Source organism: Opisthorchis viverrini, assembly GCF_000715545.1.
Source record: "Opisthorchis viverrini unplaced genomic scaffold opera_v5_564, whole genome shotgun sequence".
Classification (NCBI taxonomy): Eukaryota; Metazoa; Platyhelminthes; class Trematoda; order Opisthorchiida; family Opisthorchiidae; genus Opisthorchis; species Opisthorchis viverrini.
In genome coordinates, this window is record NW_008752227.1 from 53702 (window position 1) to 72356 (window position 18655).

The window sequence follows — 18655 nt, forward strand, 5'->3', positions numbered from 1 at the left end:
TAACCTCTGGGTCATCTTGAACCATCTGTTGAGGTCAAAAGTTGGTTCACGATTCACTGACAAGTGAACTGAACGGTGTATAGTGCATGGTATGACATTATTCGCAATGTTGATGAGAACGCACTAAAATGCCTACTACGGGTTCTGGATTTTTGCAGCTCATCATGCAGATTTAGTTCCTGGATGTGGGCATATCCTCACATTAATTTGCGAATGAAGTGGTGCTGATACGCAAATCAACTGAACCGCAGCCGGATTTGCCATCCTTAATATTCACCAATCCAAAATGCTGTACAAATGCCTGTTGCAAGCTTTTCAGCCATGGGCACTGCCATGCGATGCCGTTCCCAATGGAACGTGAGGTGGCATTTGTGCAGCACATTCACTTAGGTAGTAATACAAACGAATTTTGGATGCGATTCGAATACGCCGTCCTAATTTGCAAACTAGGTCGAACTCCCTGTTCATATGTTTCTGTATGGAATCCTCAGTTTTGAGCCTCTGTACGGAGAGGGAGAGACCAATTGAAACTTTTTAGAACACCTCTCGGATACGTCAAAGTGCTTGGCACGAGCCCGCAAAGTCTGGATAAGTTTTAAGTTGTCTGGCAAACAGAATTCTGAAACACACTACTAATGAGGTTAATGAAGACTTTCCGGTAGCCCAAGAAAAGAAAAGCCCTTCAGACTTAATGGTTACTTTCAAACCAGAATGAATGCTTTACTTAACTACACACAGAATATTGTTATGTGTTATGCTGTAAAGTGCTTGATCCACTCAAAACAAGAGATGCTTGCAGACCGATTTTGAAGTTTTTAAAAAACCCAAGTGCGCAAGATCGGATGTCGAATAGTCCATGAAAGTGTTTTCCGCATTTGCGTAGCTGATGAATAACATACTTATTGGAAGATGTACAAGGAGCATCGGTTTTCGAGCCCTCTTCCCAGGTTATCGAAAGTTCTGGGGGTTTATTGTGATTGTAAGCAATAAATCGAAAATGGTTTGACAAAACGTTTATCAACCCCACCATCAGAAGGCAATGTTGAACCATCGCACTATCCCCTTAACTGGAATTGCCAATGGTAGGAAGCAGGAATTCACTATGTTTTCACTCATGATTTTTCACCATGTTTTCACTCTACATGAAATTCTTGAGATAACGCGACAATAATTCTAGTGTATCAACAAAAATTCAAAGATGCGGAATAGAGGTGTTCCATCAGGTTCTAAACTAATTTGCGCTTGCTTTCAGGGTTTGAACGAGACATCTTAAATTGTCGTCGAGTCTTCCCATAGCTTTACATCAAGACACGTTGGGATTCTTATTAACTCACCTTATCTAGGTAGCTTATGAGAAATCCCAGGAAAAAGCTAGTATGTAAAAAACAGCTGTTTTCTGAGCATATCACAAGTACTGTCTAACTTCAGTTGCTGCTGAAAGGCTAATTTTAGCATGCACTTATTCTACTTTTTCTGTCACTGCCGTCACCTACATGTTACTGAAACTGTCGGCATGAACACATGGTGACCGAATGCAAGCAAGTTTTCTGGTTTTTTTTTTCGATAACGCGCTATAGGCTGGCTACAAAACATCTGCTCGTATTTCCAAAGAATGCTGTGTTTAAAAAGTTCTCTAGAGAAGCACTTTTTGGGGGGATTTTGCAGGACAAACATATCTCTAGTTGTGGACCCGGAAGCTGATAACTGGGTTCAGGCCACCCAGCTTCGTACCCTAGTTGACAATGTTGACGTGCTCACTTTAAAGAGATATTTGAAAATATTTTATTGTAAAGATCCAGTAGCTTTTATGTTTTTGGAAGCTTCACAAAATTCCTTGGTGAAATGTGTCCCACATCCTCCGAATTTTTGCTTATTAGGTCAGCCATTTAATAGATGTTGGGGAAACTGACCCAGTGGCTGCAAGATGTTTGCTCGGACATCATTTTTTTTCATGGGGTACGTACTGTGTGTGTAAACTGAGTGACGGAACCGTAAAGTATTCGCTTCATGTTGGTTACGTGATCCTCTATGGCATTCACATATCGAGCGGATTACCGCGTGTGCAGGTCAGCCTTAGTGTCATTGTCGAGCGATCGGAATGCTTACATGTGTGTATGAAGATGTCCAATCGCTAAGTAGAATCCGTAACTACTACAGGTTAGTCTAGTAATGCTTTGGAAGCCGCAGGATTCCAGTGGTATTTTGGTTGGGGACGAGTTGCTTTGGGATGGAGACCCATTTATTTTTCATAGGGTGGTCAGGCAAGCAGATGGACTCCCACAAATGGGGTATCATATGTCTCACATGTCTCTTTAAAACTGGCATGTCATTTTAGGTGTCACCCAGGGAGGTACCAAGGCCCAGCCTATATAAACATTATGTGGTTGGTAGTCCTCAACCCCTTGGTCTTATTATTGGCCAGCGCAGCATACATTCCTGGCAGATGACCTATTATGATATCCTTTCCCCTCGTTCCCGGCTCTTACCATAATTTTGGAACATGTGTTGTCTAAACAAGAATGCAGTATAATCTCAGGCTTCAAAATTATCCTCTGTGATTATTTTTGAAAACTATGTCTTCTTTAAGGTTTAAACTTAGGTGGCGGGTGAAGAGAAGTGGTCGAGATCAGTCTAATATTGGTTCAAGTAGAACATGTGGTTGACGGAAACTCGGGCACTGTGCCCACCTGATGCACCCCAAGAAGGGCGAAACCGATCGTGGGCTGTCGAAGAGTTTTCAGCGATCCTGTGAGTAGTTTCCTTTATGAAAATAGACTGCGATATCTCGAATATCGTGCCAACTGAAACATGAGGCGGCCCGTTTGCAGCACATTCAGTTGAAGAACACAATAAACGAAAGATTCGCTTGAGTCTTCCATGAAAACCAAATTGATTTGCAAAGGAGTGTATTTGTAGAAGTGGGTGATAGTTAAAATATGTATTTGGCCAATGCTCCGTCGCTGATACTCGGACATGGATAGTTTGAAAACACTGAGGCAAGTTTGACTTCGGTTGTATGATAACGGTTGAATTAAACTTCAGACGACACCTAGTATACCCATCAAACAATTGAACCTATGTAAATGGGTCAAATGCGAGAGCTTTCTGGAAAAAACACCTGTTTTCACTAGGTAAAAGTTCTTGTTACTGTTCAGAAGCGCTTCCTGCCATTTTTCTGGATTTTTATCATTTTAGGACTTTCGAGCGTTTCTTGTTCACTTACGTTGGAGAAGGGCCACACGAATACCGTTCTTAGCCATACTGTCTTATTAAACGGGAACCCATTACGAAGAGGGTTGTTCAAGGGAAAATTGTGCCCCATATGAATGTTTCAGCAAACGTGGCCTCGTGTTAATCAGCCTTGAAGATTCATTCAACCCGCTTGATATCTTTGAAGTCACCAACACAATTACCTAGGCTAGTTTTCTGCCTCCAAACCAGAGTAGTACGTTATCTGAAGTGCACATCGATGGCTTTCATATCGTGCTTTGCCAAGCACGTTCACGATTGGATGTGTAGATCTTCGAATAGACGTACGGCCAACATAAATAGTTCAACTCACTGGGCGTATAAACCCTCTCCTAATAAGCATACAGGAAGTTTGTTGGAAATTTTTAGAATCCGTTTGCTTTTTCTTCCAATCTGAATCCGTCTTTGGTTACCTGGAATAAAACTATCCTATTCTGTCGCTGGAGAGAAAACCCAGCTCTCTCCTATTTTTCTGCTCAGTGTCCTTACAGAATCCCTGTAAGTAGCAACTACTACCTTATCGGATAATCTACTGCTTTTGGTAACGAGTCTCTTGCTGTCTCTTCCCCCACCCCCCTCTCTAAAAGCCCTAATTCAGGCTATTTGTACCTATTTTTGATCAACAACTTTACTGTCACACTGGCGTTATATGGTCTGCTGTTATTCTACTTTGCAACACGAGATCAACTGCGACCATTCAAACCGCTGCTCAAATTCGCCACCATGAAGGCAATAATCTTCTTCAGCTTTTGGCAAGGTAAGCAACATAATTTCGTTTACCAACCTGCAACAAACGAACCGCCTTAACACACCAAACATCTCGATATGCCAGGCGTGCGTTGGTGCTAGACGTGACTTTTCATGACCAACATCGTACCGTCCAAAGTAGATTGAATCACGGCTCATCATACTACGCTACTATGCGTGAACTAAGTTCGAAAGACCACCTTTCTGTTGGAAATGGGTACTTTCAGGATTAGCTGTCTTGCTGTTTCCATTTCGGTTTTGACACGCCGAACCTTTCCGTGGGTAAAACCAGTTTTGGGGCCAGGAGGTGACACTGTTTGATGGCTATTACACAGAGCGAGCTAAGCAGTGGCCAACTCTGGTTATCCCGTGAGACTGTCTCGGGTACAGCTCAGGACCGATGTAAATAACCAGTCCTGCTTTTGCACAATCTGTGCGATCCAAATTGTCAGTGTATTGGGGATCTTTCTTCCTACCATTCTTGCACTCGGGGGCGTCACGAAGTGAGGTATCTGTTCAACAGGACCACAAAGCTCTAGCGAAAAGCTCGGTTGCTACGAGTTCTCTTCAGAACGAGCGAATTCCTCGATTCACCGAAATCCTCTGTTGAGTCCATATCGATGTCCCACAAGAGATTACAGCTCAGATCATGAGGGCAATTGCAGCATGCTGTTATACCGGCACAAAAGAATTTTAATAAAACAACCGATGATTGCAACACAGGCACACTGGCCATAGTCTCTTGTTCTCCTCCACTCTTAATAGTAGAAGCGAAACATGGCGATCCGGATTATCCAATCGACTCTACCGTGGAATGTAGAATAGTTCGAATGCAACACAGTGAGGCAGCGTTTTCCCAAGAATAGCCACATAAAGTGGCTATGAGAATCACACGGCACTCCTCCGAATAACTGTTGGTGGAAACACTCCTTACTTTTCCTTTGTTCATTCGTTCCTCATCCGGATGATCGACATTTCCTAAGCTTGGTTTCTTAAATTGAATTATTTTAGTACAATGACGAAGTCATCAGGGCGTATGCATCTCGCCCTTATTTTGTCAAGCATGTACTAAGAACAAGCAGTTTACGACATGACAAGCAATACAATAGTGGATGGAAACGGTCAGCCAATAAATCAATCACGTTCAGTGTGCTACAGCCAAGACAAGTGTGTAGAATCAGTCTATAGTGACTGATCAGCACGACCTCATTAAACGCTAACGTGTTCTCATTAGGATTTCGGAACAAAACCCTGAATGATGTTCAAGGGGTCGACCCGGTTGTTTGGATGTTTTGCACGATCACTGATTCAGGCTTGCCGTCCTTTGGTCGACTGATCGGCCAGAGGGCTCAGCTAGCAAGCTTCATCTTACGGGGTTGGTTCAAGTTGATGTTCTGTCGATGTGGATGTCATCACAATTATAGGTGAACTGACGTGTGGCGTGAGAGATAGACGTTGGACATTATGTGTTGTAGTGCTTGGGTTAATTTACCTACTTGTCTTACGGTTGTGGTAAAGTGGTCATCTTTCTCTCTCTTTAATTGTGTGAATTTTGTCGTGTTGTGATGTTAGTCTGCTCTAGAAAGTAATACATTTCTCCGGGTGCTTCCTAGACAGCAGCCGTGGTCAGACTTTTTTGTTTCCCGTGAAGGAAATCGGGAGTAGAAACTCAACTGGTACTTACGGATTAAATGCACGCTTCATTTATCTTATTTCAGTAACACTTGAAAATTGGATCCACATAGGCCAACGATACACTAACTACTTGATATTACCAGCCATGCGTTTGGTGTGTCTGAAACTACAAGAGCGTTGTTGCGTTCAATCCAATGATGTACAGATCGATTGGAATAAACTGTTTCGTGAGACTGTAAAAGTGTCAGAAATCGGTAACTTTCGGACAGTAAAAATATTTGATTCGGCTGAATATTCCGTGTTATTTCGTCACTCAGGGTATTGCGAACAATTTTCTGCGATAAAATCTACAAACCGTTTATGACGAGTTGTTAAGGAAACGTTGTTATGTAGCTTACATTCAACCAATCCTAGAAAAGCATGCTAAAACAGGTTCGAGTGGACTAAATATTGTCACGCCGTCGATCTGCTTGGATGCTTCTTCTTCGGAATCGAAATGAACGCTTCCGGTGCATGAAAGGAAGAGTTAAGTAACGTGTGGTAAGTAAGTCCAATGGCAGCCTATAAGCTGTGATAAAATTATTTGTATACTCTACTTTTCCCTAAACGCCGTCGTGAGAATACGGATTTTTAGTGTCCGATCGTGAAGCATATTCAAGCCGTTGTTTGACCCCAGAACATGGTTCAAAAATTTACTCTGAAACCGCTAACTTTTAATTATCCCAAGCCAATCACCCAACGTCAACCGGTTTTACACTTATGGAGGACCTAGGTACATGTTAATTTGTCCTGACCTAGCTGGATTCCGTCCAGTACTGTGTTGCTTTTCGATGAAGATGAGGTGTTGACACTCTACGAACTTTGTCTTTTCTCTGCAATGGTTCAGTCGCATAAGGGAGAGCGGTTTTAAGTTTGTCTATCGAATTTGTACCTAGTTTATTCACTTTACAGTTGTGGATGATGTGTTGCTCACTGATGTACCTCATCTGTCATCCTTCTACTTAGGATGATTATCATATATGTCCTCGCAACACTCAAATTACTGTTCGTTGAGCCCTAGCAGGTTCTTATTCTCTAATGAATGAATGTCCCTTAAACGGAGTGAAACTGAGAATGCACGTGATTACACGTTTGGATTTTAGTACTGGGGAGACATCGAGCCGATAAAACTGATCGATCAACGGACCGAACGCAAAATACTGTAACGAAAATATGCTAGCTTAAAAGTCCCCATGTTTAATTGAAGTGATCTCAAATTTCAGTCTATGTAAAGAGTTTGTTAGAAAATCTGAATGCTGGATAGCGGTCCTTTTGGGCATGCATCACGGCTCTCGTAGAAAGTGATGTGCACCTAGTCAGTGAAGTTTGGATTTGAATGCGGTGGTCATATGGTCAAAATGTAATCAGTTCTGAGAAGTAATTCACCATCTACGCGTCTTTTGCATTGGTGGAAAAAAGAAACCGCCACGATTCGCGTTCGAAGGGTGCGTAAATGTGGTCATTGTTCTTGCAGTGTTGCCCTAGGCGGTAAAAACTGTCAACCAAAACAACACTTGATCGATCCCCCACGTGATGTAGTAATCCGGACATTCCAATATCCCAAACAAATCTGCTAAGTTCTATGCAAGAGAACTAGTACAATGCTCGGCCTGAAAATCGCCAATCCATCATTCCTTTTTCAGTTGTTCATAGCCTCCCTTTTGTCGTTGGGTACCAGTATTTTGAAGCCAACATTTTATCCGGTCCAATGAATTTGAGATCCAAACTGTGATTGGAAATGGTTCCGCGTGGTCCTGACAATAGGGAGTATTGTGAAATTCCCATTCAAGAACATAGCAGCTTTAGTTGTTATTCGAATGGTCTGCTAATGAATACGCAATTTCTTATAGGGCTGTAAAACGTCTATGCTTCTGCACTAATGAATACGCAATTTCTTATAGGGCTGTAAAACGTCTATGCTTCTGCATTCCAAGAGCCGCAGTTTGGAATTCGTCATGTGCGCTTATAATCCAGGGCTTTTCAGGTGTCCAGAAGCAGTATTCCAGACAACGAAACCTTCAGCCTCTTATTGCTTCTTCTTCAGGGCGAGATGGCTTAGTACTTAGAGCGCGAATTTACTTACCGGTCCCCTGTCTAGGCTTGGGCAACCTGGCAGTATCCCAGCCCTCTTCCTGCTTTCGGGTGGCATGGCAACTAGGCACCGAAAGGGTGTAACAGCTGAACGATTATGTTTTCGCTCATCTTACTGCTTTTCCTTCTCCACAATTATCGGTGCAAAGGCACACAGTTTCTCCCAAACTTGAGATGGCTCTTCCCAGGTGTAGCAATATAGTAACACATTCTAATCACGCTGAATCCTAGCCCACGGTTAACCCGGAGTTTCACCAAACAGTCACTTCCAAAAGGATAATTTTGTATTAGGTATTAACTGTTTGACAATAATTTGCTCAATATCCATTAAGCAAAGTTCGATGTCATGCAATACATATTCGGGTTTCTGGTCTCACTTGCATTTCTTACCGGCTTACTGAGTTTCAATTCCCATATGAACTGTTTTTGTACACATCGGTCATGTCTTCGCTGTTGGGTGTTATCTCCTCGGCCGCAACGAACCACCGAGGCTGAGTAAACTCAGAGCTGTCAACTGAACTTCGTACGTCATCTGAATTTTACTATGATTTCCGTCGATGGCAAGTGAACCGGGGCGAAGCTTTTCATTTCACGGTTTGTCCAAAATAGGCGATGTTTACAAATACGTTTGGGCAAACACCTTCTTGTACCACCCAAGTGTCCTGCACGGACATTGGGATGAATATACGCGAAAGCCTTTCAAGATCGCTGCAGTTTATGCTTTGGTCACCTGATCATAAAACGTTTCAGTTAAAAGATTGACCGTAAATTGCTGTTGGCATCGTCCGCGTAATGCCTTCTCGGATCGTATGTGGTGCCAACTGAGCTCCAAGTTGCCTTTGATGGGCAAACAGATAAAAACAGTTTCTTTCCTATGTTTTCTGTAAACAAGGGTTGGGTAGTCTTTCTGAGTCTAGATAATTTCGTATCGTCCAAACTCGGTTTTCGCGCCCCGTTCACGCACCAACCCGTTGCTCAATCGGCCAGACGGTATATAACATACCTCTTTTGGCTCAAGGAAACAAGGCTATCAAAATCCATATATCGCCTTTTCCGGGTTTGTTCCCTGCGCATTGCTCTTTCAAGTGTTCTAGCGTCTAGAAATTCAATGCAATTCCAGTTTTCTGACTCTAGAATAAATCCGATATCCGAGTGTGCGTGACTAGGTTCTATCAGAATCTCATTAGTGTTGTGTTCAGCTGGGACGATGGCTCTTAGATAGTCGCCATAGCACTACTGATTGGTGAATTTTTCAACAACAGAATCCCTTGAATGTACTATCTAGCAACAGGTCAAAGGAAAGCCTCATGTTGGTGCCACCCTTCTGTTTATGGAACCGACAGCTGAATTGAAACTGCATATTATGCGCTCACGTGATTAAAAATTCTTTCGAATCATCACCTACAGTGCCAATGTCTAGCTCATCACAATATTCACCAAACGAAAAAAAGAGATGTAGCTTCGAGTGAAGGTACTTTTTCTCCAGTTGCGTTCAGCCTCTCAATCGCGTCAATAATCTCAAAATTGTTACTAGCCAACATGGGCAGTGTTACGTTCAGTTAGCTTCGGTTTTATGGCAAGTGCATGGTACCTGTCTGGTATTGGTCTTATTGACAGACTTTCGGAATACCATACAATTGTGATGTTATAATTCCAGTCGAACACAAGCGCTCACATTCGACTACGTCAGTAACTTGAACGCCGTTGCATCGTGGTTACCGGGCTATCAGCTTTAGGTTTCTTAGCAGTTCCTGCTACACCTCAACCGGTCAGCCAGTATGTTTGTCATTTTTGTAATGAAGTCAGTTATAATCATGACTTTCTCGGGCTTAACCATAGGATATACTCGTTCGTTTACAACTCTTTTCGTCTCTACCTGTCTACCTACCGTGTTCAAGAGTTCTCTTTGGTAATGGTAGTTGACTACGTTAGGTTTAAGGTTTTCTGTGTACTGCATATCAGTATCAGTTCAGAAAGCTAATCATAGGGATTTTCAAACTAAACTTCGAACCGAGGTAGATCTTGTACATGGTGGAGATAACAAAATGTTTCGCCCAAGAGTAACACCTTGAATAGCGTGAAGTCCAGTCGGGAGGAAGAAAATATATGGAGGTACCTATTTGGATCATTTGGAAATTCGGCGTAGATTTAGGGAGGTGCAAAGTGCATACCAAAGGACGGGATGACTTTGGTCAGTCCATCCAAAAACACCTGCGCCTTCTCCTCCTCTTCGAACATGAGAACGACATCGTCTGCGTACTCCAGATCGTCAAGGTTTTCTTCACAGGCTATTTGAACACCAGGGTTCCGGAGACCCTGCAGCGTTCGTCTCATCATTTCATCGATCACAAAGTTAAAAAGGAATGGAGAGAGTGGGCATCCAGGACGGACACTGCTTTGTGTACGGAAGCTTTTGGAGAGCTCTCACACGTCCGGAAGTCTGAGAGTACAAAGAACGTATTATTTTTACAAACGTCCGGGGCATTCCTTGATGGGCAGGTGTGTGAAGAAGAACAGACCGATCAACCGAGTCAAATGCGTCTTGGAAATCCAGGAATACTAAGTTGTGGGTGGCTTGCATGGCTTGTATGGTGTTGTTTTGGCACCTGACGCAGTGTGAGGATTTGGTCAACGCAACCCCTACCAGGCCGGAATCCCGCTTGCTGCTCTCGGGTCAGTAGCTCACGAGCCACCGTAAGGCAACGAAGCACAATTGGCACGAACAGTCTCGTCACGACCGTGGTCTAGCTGATCCCCGTGTAGTTACCACACTCACTACGCGCCCCTTTTTGGAAATGGGCATTATCACCGGTTGTCTGGGACAGACTCCTTTTCCAAGATGCAAGCAAAACAGATCAGACAAGCGTTGACTGAGGACTTCACTCCCGTCTTTGAACAGTAAGGGTGGGAGGTCATCCGGACCGGGAGCTCGGTGGCGCTTGAGTGAACATATGCAGTCGTAAACCTCCGAGGCTCATTTACCTACAGTTCCTCCCGTGAACCACTCGCACTTATGTATACTTCCGTTCAACTTCCTGGATAGCTACTTCGGCGGGGTCATGCTCTCTGCATGCCACATAGCACAACTTTCTAACATTACGGTTGATTCGACTCCGCCTCTGAATCTTTCCTCTTACTGAAGTTCATATGTTTCATAAACTATATCAGGATCCCACACAGAAGACAGAAGTTGTTCGTTACAAAGCCGTCCGTTGGGTTATTCAAACGTCCCAAGTTATTTTGTTGAGAGTGGTGAACTAACCATAACGAGTGGCACTTCATCTTGGAGATCAATCTTCTCCGGCGTTCATGTCGATCGGTGCTTGCCCCATATTTGGACATAGATGTCCATCCGATTGTTGCGCATGGTACTTAGTGACGTAGACACACCGTCGATCGAGCGAATTCAGTCTTTGCGGCTCAACTCAGTCATGTCTACCACCCAGCTATTGTGCTCATTCTTTGTGCTCTGCGTGCGGACAACACGTCCTGATTATGCGCGGCCACTAAAAAAGTCGATATATACATTACCATAGTGCCTATAGAGAACTTTGTTCACGTTAGTGAAACGCACATATGCACAGGTGCAGCAGCGTTCGATGTTAGGCAATCGATAGAAATTCACTATCTCCTCGTATGCCACACCCAGTCACAAGAACTCACGTAGACAGAGAAGTAATCCATGAATTGTGGTATGCAATAACCCGTGAGTACTGCGACTCTGAGCCATAAGTGGTAACCAGTCTCCAGAAGATGGTTATTTCTTTTTTAAGGCAAGGCAGGCGACATATAACCAGTAGACCTGAAAAACAGCAACATATTTAGGACCGAACGAACGTCTGCCGTCGTTACACCATCTGTTTTACTTTCGTTTGGAATTAATCTCTATCTCATTTTGAATGTCGAAATTCCACATTTTTATTCATCTTCACAGAGATATCAGAAGAACGCTGCGACCGTACATATTTATTGCGGAAGAACGTGAAGAGCATGGCAACATCGCGCTTGTTATTACATGTTTCTGTGCTCATCCGGTAGCTTGATTCCGAGCGTCGAACATAGGTTGTTCCAGAACCCTGACCGCACGCAGTATGGGTGATTTAGACTGTTTCTGTGTGGACGTGTTGTGGTATATCAGTTTGCATGGATTGTGTGAATCCCTCTTAGTCACTTCACTGAGGGAAATTCGGATCCACACGAGACTAATGTTTCCGTTCCTGTTGCGTGCGCAGCTACAATATACAAAATCTGAACCTGCTTGAAGAAGGTGTCAAAAAACCAGGGTACGAAGGATGCCAAAGAAAAATCCCACTCATTCATGTGCCGCTTTTGTTGCTCGCAAGTATCGAGTTGCAGCACAAGTGCCACACACAATACTCTCAGAACGGCAAATTGCTTCGCGTAGTGATCGGGAACCAGCGGTTAATCTATCTCCTGTAGTGTTTTGTTTGCTTTGGTGAACTCGACTTTTCTAGAGCCAACAACGGAATTCTGAAGAACTAGCCGCATCAAACTGGCTTTTCAACTACACCCACGTATTTTCAAAACCTGGACAATTAGGCTATACGACAAACTTTATTGGAAAGGGCATAATACTGGCATGCCAATTGCTACCGAACAATTAGATATTTTGGTATTAACCGGGCTCGAGCTGGCGTTTCAGCGGCATATTTAAGTTCGATTGAAACTTTTGCGGATAGGTCCTCGTATGTGTTGAATTTTTCCTCTTGCCAGGGCCACAGAATTTCTATCGAGACATTGTTTCACCAGACGTCGAGTGACAAAATTTCCTGCTCCATAAATTTCCTTACGATGAAATCTACCCGATTTGTCGCGCGACAGTCCATTTCCCTGGTATGGTGGAAAATGTTGTTACCTCAGGTAGCATCGATGGTCGTCGGTTTGTTCGCTGGGCTGGGCAGTTTGATTGCGAAGGCTTCATCACCATTCGAGGTGACATCATCAGTGTGTTTTTTGAGAGCGTAGTGGAGCATAGCGGTGGGTTCGTGGTTTTGCGTTGAGTAGTGTTGCATGTATATCGATATACGGCTACTAGCCCATAAATTTCCTTACGATGAAATCTACCCGATTTGTCGCGCGACAGTCCATTTCCCTGGTATGGTGGAAAATGTTGTTACCTCAGGTAGCATCGATGGTCGTCGGTTTGTTCGCTGGGCTGGGCAGTTTGATTGCGAAGGCTTCATCACCATTCGAGGTGACATCATCAGTGTGTTTTTTGAGAGCGTAGTGGAGCATAGCGGTGGGTTCGTGGTTTTGCGTTGAGTAGTGTTGCATGTATATCGATATACGTGCTACTAGCCGCGGCTGACTTTCGTTCACGATTGGTTGTTTGGTCAGACGCTTCCATTCGTTGGTCTGTTATCCTGTGTCATGATCGACGACCACGTGACCTCTCCTTCTTTCGTACACTGGTCGGTGGTGGAGTGACCTCTGGCCTTGACGCCTCTGGGTTTCAATGTGTGGCCTTTGTTGCTCTGCCTTCAAGGAGTTTCTTGGTTTGTTACCCTGATATTGGGCTCTCAGTAAGCATTCCAGTTGGGATATTGTTCCTTTGCAGGTAGTGGTGCGTAAATTGGTTCTAGTTCAATGCGTCACTTCATAGGATCATGAAGTCATCAGTCAACTGAAACATGGTTGCGACTCATTCATTTGTACCGCCTAGTGACATTTACTCGGTTGCAGACCTAAGTGACCAACCTTCATATCCTGACAACTTAGTTGGTCCTCATAGAAAGTGAGCTAGCAGTCCAGAGTTTCGTTGTGTTCAGTACTCAGCTGAATTACACATTATCGACCTTTGACCTGTGGTCTTTTAATAAACATCACTTCGGGCCGTTTTATGGGGTTCCAGTATCTCGGGGCTTCATTGCGATTTGGCAGACCCAGCACTGACATATCTCATAACTGAAAAGTCTAGTCGGGCTTTGCAGTGCTGGTTTTTTCCTCACTGTTCTAATGTTATAGTTCTTATGATCACCAGGACCAGGATTGTTTAGCTTGATCGATGGCCCTTTCTCCATCACCCTGGTTTTTTGTGCGATTTCCAATTCTCTCCTTCAGACGTTTTATTCAGCATTTTGGAGTGGAGCCACGTTGTCAGTGGTAGCCAAGGTTACCCCGCTGGATTGCTTGCCGCTGGTTGCAAGAACGTGCTTGTCTGTATTGAACTGGTGATCACCGCAATCGCCTTGCGATACGCTTTTCCGTACAGTATCTACGTGCTCCAGTGAGTTGGTTTCCACTTTGGACATGTCTTTTTTCCGTTTACGGTTGCGCTGACCTAGTGCTGCAGATTGCCTGGTATAGAAGGCTTGTCCGTGATTTCTCCATGGAACGAATAAGTATCAGTCATGTAGTGTATAAAGCTAAACGGCTAAGGTGCTCTAAACAGATATTGAGTTCGAAAGCTGAATCTGGTATTTCAATTAGGAATCGTTTTATTGGACCGTTTCTGACGAATTGCCACAAATGGTCGTGTAGCTCTGTGATGCACTTATTTTAACCACTGGTTTCCTGGTTCGTTCCAGGAAAATTAGTCAACCCCCGTGAGAGAAAAAACTGAGAAGCTGGTTGTTTGAAATCGTAGGCACGTTAATTCCAGTGAATCAGTTAATAAGATGCAAAGAAAACATAGGTTCATGCACAACAATCGATTGACCGTACACGGTCAGTCGGTGTCAAGGTTGTCCGTTTTCTAGGGACCCTGTGCCTTGCGTTTGCTGTTTCCGATTCCTGATGCTGTTCGTTTTTCCGTCCGCAAGTACTGTTTCTTAGGCTCTAGCATGCGTGTCGACGATGATACAATGGTGTTACGGGAGTGTATCTTCGATGCACTCTAATGGAAAGTGGAGACACCTCATCAATGTCTGTATTCACTGCTCGCCTTCTTCGCCCCCATCACTGTTTTTCTATTTAACTTACTACTGAAGTGCACGTGGAGTGAACTGTGGAAATCAGGCTTCATCGACCTCTGTGGACATGCGTCGTCGTGAATCGGTACGGGTCATTCATACGCAAATGCAGCACTATAAGTAGTCTTCAGGTCGTTCCGGGGGACCTCAATAGGTTTAGGCGCACTGAATTGGAATGTCGAAGTTACATCCATTTCGGTTTTCCAGCTATACGTCATGTGTCACAGAAATCTTTGTTCCAGTTGCCACAGTTCCAGCCACCGAAAAATCGGAGAACAGGGTAGATATGGCCAAACATTAGAGAAGATGGCAAAAGCAGTTAGTTGAATTTCAGTCGTCTTAACTCAGCAGGCAGAAGTAGTCAACCGTTACTGACAAACACGAATGATTTTGTCAGGGATCCTTCCATCATACGATACATAGCAATTACGCGCCTGACCGTGTGCTATGTTGGTTCCTCTTGATGCGAATTCATCCGATACCTAATCTGTGCATTCAACAGTTCACCACCCAAAGTGCTTCTAGCATTCGACCTAACTGCAGTTGTGCGAGATTTCTGGCTGGCTCATTGGCGGTAATCGTTCGTTTTCACATAAAATCCACGCTGACAGTTTCACCTGGCCTTGTAGAGATCTCCGTTGAAATTTTACTACTAGGGTCAAGAAAGATAACCCACATTGTGCATCAGTTCGTTTTTGTTTAGGCGAACTGCGATGGAAATGTGATGAACAGGGCGAAACCTTTGTCCTGTAACATGACCGCTGTCTTGGTTACCAGGACTGTGCAGAATTCTTCGATGTGGCCCTGACAAAGACACGGGGTAAAGTGCCTATTTATCTCATCCTGAAGAAAATACACAGTCTTCTTTAGGATATAGCGTAAACAACCATCTAACCGCAGACGATTGGCTCAACATTGTAACCCGTGTTTTATGATCCCTGCTGTTACCGATCAGTCTCTTATAGAACTCAAAGCTATGTCTAGTTACTTGGGTTTCCAAGTTACTTCACTCGTCTTATAAACACGTCCTCTCTTTGAATCCTTGCTGACCCGTCCAACATGAACAATTTTGCTGCAACGCCCCTAGACTTCGGGCTTAAAGCCTCGATAACTTTTAGACCTGGTAACAAGAGGAGATATGTTTCAAGCAGCGATATAAGAGCTATAAGTCATCAAAGAGCCGACATGTTCCTTAAAAATGTAACGCAAAAGCACTTGTCGCCAAGCACCACTTGTTTGAGTTCCGGATTTAGTTAATGGAGCTAATCCTCCACAGAGCTATGTGTGGGCAACTTGGCATTCTCCCGGCCGGCGTACAACCATGATTCCCACAACCGGAGACAATCGCTCACCGTATCAACCATCACTTCGTGTCACCCGCCGATCGCCTTACAGGCAACATACACCAGAGTGGGTGAACGAAAATACGCTATCGTTGATGCCTCTCCTCTGTTTCACATACTATTGCTTTTTACTTCATCCCCTAAGTGATACCCACCCTATAGGCCAATACCTTAGGAATGATGGTCTTAGCGTTGACCTTGTATCGTCAGTCGACACCGACAGACTCGGGCATCCGGAAGTCAATCTCCAGGCTTCGATGCCCTACTTATCCGGCTCCTTAAAATGTTACGCACTGAATTTAGTAGAACAACAGAGTACTCTTATTCGCAAACGACATCAATTTCTAAATTGATGTATGCTGCATGTAGGTAACAAGAATCCAAGATCCAAGCTTTGTCGTTAAGCGAATCTTCCCAGCACTCTTCTCTCACTTTCGACTGTGGCACGGTACCGCCAGACTCACTCAAACACTGGGCGCCAGACAGAGCATTGATACTACTTGAATCTCAGCGAGATGTTCCTACCAGCCCAAAACGTGGTCTACTCCGGCGAACTATCGCACGAAAAGTGGAAATCAGTGTGCGCGTTAACCATGAGGCCTGTTAGTCACAGAGGTCCAAGGAAATGGAAGAGGCGAGGAGTGCCCGTAGGTCATTTCAGTTTGTCAGTGCTAACGGTCCTCAAAACCGCCAGTGTGCGAAATCATCAACGATCACATTGGCACAACCATCTTCATGACTATATATCTCTCAGGGAACACTGAGTTCCTTTTCTGGGTAACCTCTCGCTCCAATTATCCAATGGTGAGGCTGAGGTTTTCAGTCAGTGTTTGTCTCTGGTCTATTTGTTTTCATCTGGGAAGGACCGGTAATGGTGCCTGTTTTCAAAAAGGAACTGGTATTGAATGCGACAACCACAGGGGAATGGAATAATCTTGACTTCTGTTATGACAAGTCCCTTGGCGCCAGTAGCCATTTATCACCCTGTAAGGGTTCTTGAAAGCATCGACTCCAGAGCAGCCAGTTGCGTTTTGGCCTGCTGGAGTTGCGTTGACCACTTCACACTCCGTCAGGTACTGAAACCTATAGGTGACACTCACTGTTAACAATCCTGGATTTCCAAAGCGGTCTGTTCACATCACAATTACACAGCCAGGAATGCCCGACAGTTCTCAAACTTCTGGGCATGTGAAGTGATGCGGGGGTCCTATAAAAGTTCTCGTGCAAAGAATGGTATCCGACACAGATGCCCATCCACTCCAGGCCTATTCAACTTTATGGTCGGTGAGACGGACGCTAAGTCTTTAAAACATTGTTCCGATAGTTTCTAGCGGACATATTCTCGTCCTGGGATATACGTACGCCATAGTTTTTGGAAGAGGAAAAGAAGGCACATGTGTTTTTAAATGGACATATCAAGGTCGTACCGCTTTTTAGCAATCGCTTTGAATGGAGCGTGCCACACACAATCCAAGGAGTTTCGAGGTTGTGTAAGAAAGCTGTATCACTGGATCTTGAGTTTCCCGATACAGAACTTTGAGTGACGCGTAGGTTTGACGATTCCGAATATTAAAAGGAAGAAGTTGGTTCAAAAGTCTGCGGTTCAATTGGCACAAACAAAGTTATACAACAAACCTCAATTGTCCACTTTCATGGTGTCAAAATTGCACAAGTCTGTCGCTGACTGGCACAGTGCAGGCCCAAGGTCCGCATACCAAACAGCGGCGAGGGGAATGCTGACTGTGTTGAGTAGGTTGTGGTCGTCCCTTCCGATGCCACTCTCGTGATTCTGACTGGCGGTGCAACTACGCGGAACTCGTGACAAAACAAGTCAGGATAGGCTCAGCAAACGAGCCACAGACACGCATGGGTAAGGTCGGTTGCGTGGACCACACATGCTAATGTACTAGTGTCGGACGGGACTGCCTTTGAAGCAAGGCGAATGCCGGGTACAGATTAGCAAAGCAAGTGAAGGTCAAAAGTACATGGACGGAGTAAGCAAATTAACGGAGGAATTATCAGTTATTCAATACTGGGTCTTAGGGATCGCATGTACCGGGCTACAGCAAGGGCTGTGCTGTGCGGTTGAGAGGTATGAGCTCCGCAGAAGATGATTTGAGTTCTCCTAATGTTTGCGTTGCTGGTATCGGACGCCATCGACGAATTCGTAATGGGATGCTTACGAAGTGGGTATCTAACACCATCATCCAACGGACAGTATCCAACACCATCAGCAGTGAAGGCTCGGTCACATACTGCGCATTCCGAAATTACGTCTACCGAGAAGAGTGCTAGTCTTCCTGTTTCATTTGAGAATGGCGCAAACTGCGAGGTGAACAGTGTGTGACTTGGAAATGAAGCATCAGTGTCAAAAATGATGTTACAATCGCTTATTATGGTAGATGCTGATGGCAATGATGATTGTAAATGGTAGGTGATTATGATCAGGGGAAGAGAAGGGTTCGTAACTGCGTTTTAGGAGGAGCGAGTCCTCGTTGCGTACTCGAGACTCCACTGTCACATGTAATTAGCACGTCTTACGTGGCGGTGAACACCGCTTCGGGAAGTGGATTTCATTGGTAGACGTTTCTCAAAGGCTACAATTCTTAAGCTAGCTAT

General features: G+C 44.3%; 1 protein-coding gene across 1 annotated transcript in view; it reads left to right on the forward strand.

Moving 5' to 3' along the window:
- Positions 1-18655, forward strand: part of T265_11730 (hypothetical protein) — a gene marked incomplete at both ends in the record, with an annotated part of 40108 nt that overhangs the window by 11798 nt on the left and 9655 nt on the right. The window contains 2 exons of the mRNA XM_009178468.1: positions 3837-4006; positions 13843-14008. Of these exons, the coding sequence (XP_009176732.1) occupies positions 3837-4006; positions 13843-14008 (336 nt within the window). The remainder of the gene's footprint in view (positions 1-3836; positions 4007-13842; positions 14009-18655) is intronic.